General features: G+C 56.7%; 1 protein-coding gene across 1 annotated transcript in view; it reads right to left on the bottom strand.

The window, feature by feature from the left end:
* Positions 1 to 1,299, bottom strand: part of LRRC23 (leucine rich repeat containing 23) — a 16,500-nt gene extending 15,201 nt beyond the window's left edge. Inside the window, exon 1 of the mRNA XM_009329982.1 lies at positions 1,272 to 1,299. Within this exon, the coding sequence (XP_009328257.1) occupies positions 1,272 to 1,299 (28 nt within the window). The remainder of the gene's footprint in view (positions 1 to 1,271) is intronic.
* Between the last annotated feature and the right edge of the window lie 38 nt (positions 1,300 to 1,337).

Genomic DNA, 1,337 nt, shown 5'->3' on the forward strand with positions numbered 1-1,337 from the left:
GGGGGCCGGGAGGGGTCTGCGAGGGAGGAGCTGGCTGCCAGGGGGGCCGGGGGAGTCCCGTCCAGCTGTCCCATCCCCAGGGCTTCGGGACCTGGGGGTCCCTGGGGGCAAGACCACCATGGGGGAGTTGGCTACTGGGGGACCAGGGGGACTGGAGAGACTGGGATCCAGGGGCAGCTACTGGGCAGACTGCCTGAGCCCAGCTGCTGGAGAGAGCCACATTGTACATATGTGTGTGTACGTATATATATAAAAATACACATGTATGTATGTATGCATGCTCACTTAGCGCACTTCCATCCTGCTCAGCCAGAGGAGGGGGTGGGATGAGGCCGCTGGTGCTGTGTTCGTGTGAGTGCTCTGTGTAGCTGGCCGTGTTATCTGTGTGGCCGTCCATGTATATATGTATGTATGTGGTATATACGTGTGTTTGTGTGTAGGTGCCTACAGGGAATACAAGCTCAGCCTGGCTATTGGTTGGGGCTGAGGACATGGAGTGGCAGCAGCCTCTCTTGTGCTGTCACATCTGACACAATGCATTTTTCCCCAACAGCAACCTGTTTAAGATCCAACCACTACAATTTGCAGTGAGGACCTAGCAGCGTTTCCACTCCACAGAGCTGTGGTCCTGCCAGAAAGCAGACAAAAAGAAGAAAAACAAGATCTGGCATTCCTACTGATGCAGAAACTATTTTCCATTAGTTTATTCCTCATTAATTGAATGCTTTCATGCCCCTGTATTCTCCTCAAAGCAGCAAGATCAATGCTCGGCTCCCATCTGTTTTTTTCTATGTAGGTCACTCTCCTGGGCTCTTGCCTAGCTCCGTGGGCAGGGCTGGGCAGGAGCAGGAACCGACAGTGGAGCTGCAGCCTGCGGCCGATCCCTGTGAGCAATCCTGGCTACCCGCTCCCAGCAGCCTTAGGCGGAGCCTGCGTCCCTGCCGAGTCACCACTGCTCTGCTCATGCTGACCCCAATGCCCTGAGGCACCAAACTACGGTCCTGCCCCAGCAGCCTGTCAGAAACACTTACTCTGGCTGTAGAAACCACAGTTTTCAGGATTTTTTTTTTTTTTTGCCTTCGAGGCATCCCTTTCCACACACCGAGAGCCAGCAGCTGTCATCTCTGCGCTGCGGTCAGGCTCTTCCTTCTCAGGCCGTCTCACACCCTTCCCTGTTCGATGGCCTTGCTTCCATCACGGGAGGTTCCCAGCAGTCGCCTTCCCACGCCTGGGGCCCACCGCCCTGTGCTTCGTAACAGCCATTGCCCTACCGCGACCCACGGCCGCTGTCGGCGCCATTTTAGCGCGGGCTGGCCCAGCCCTGCCCGCCCCCCCGA

The sequence above is a fragment of the Pygoscelis adeliae genome, unplaced genomic scaffold (assembly GCF_000699105.1).
Source record: "Pygoscelis adeliae isolate BGI_AS28 unplaced genomic scaffold, ASM69910v1 Scaffold120, whole genome shotgun sequence".
In the NCBI taxonomy this organism is placed as follows: Eukaryota; Metazoa; Chordata; class Aves; order Sphenisciformes; family Spheniscidae; genus Pygoscelis; species Pygoscelis adeliae.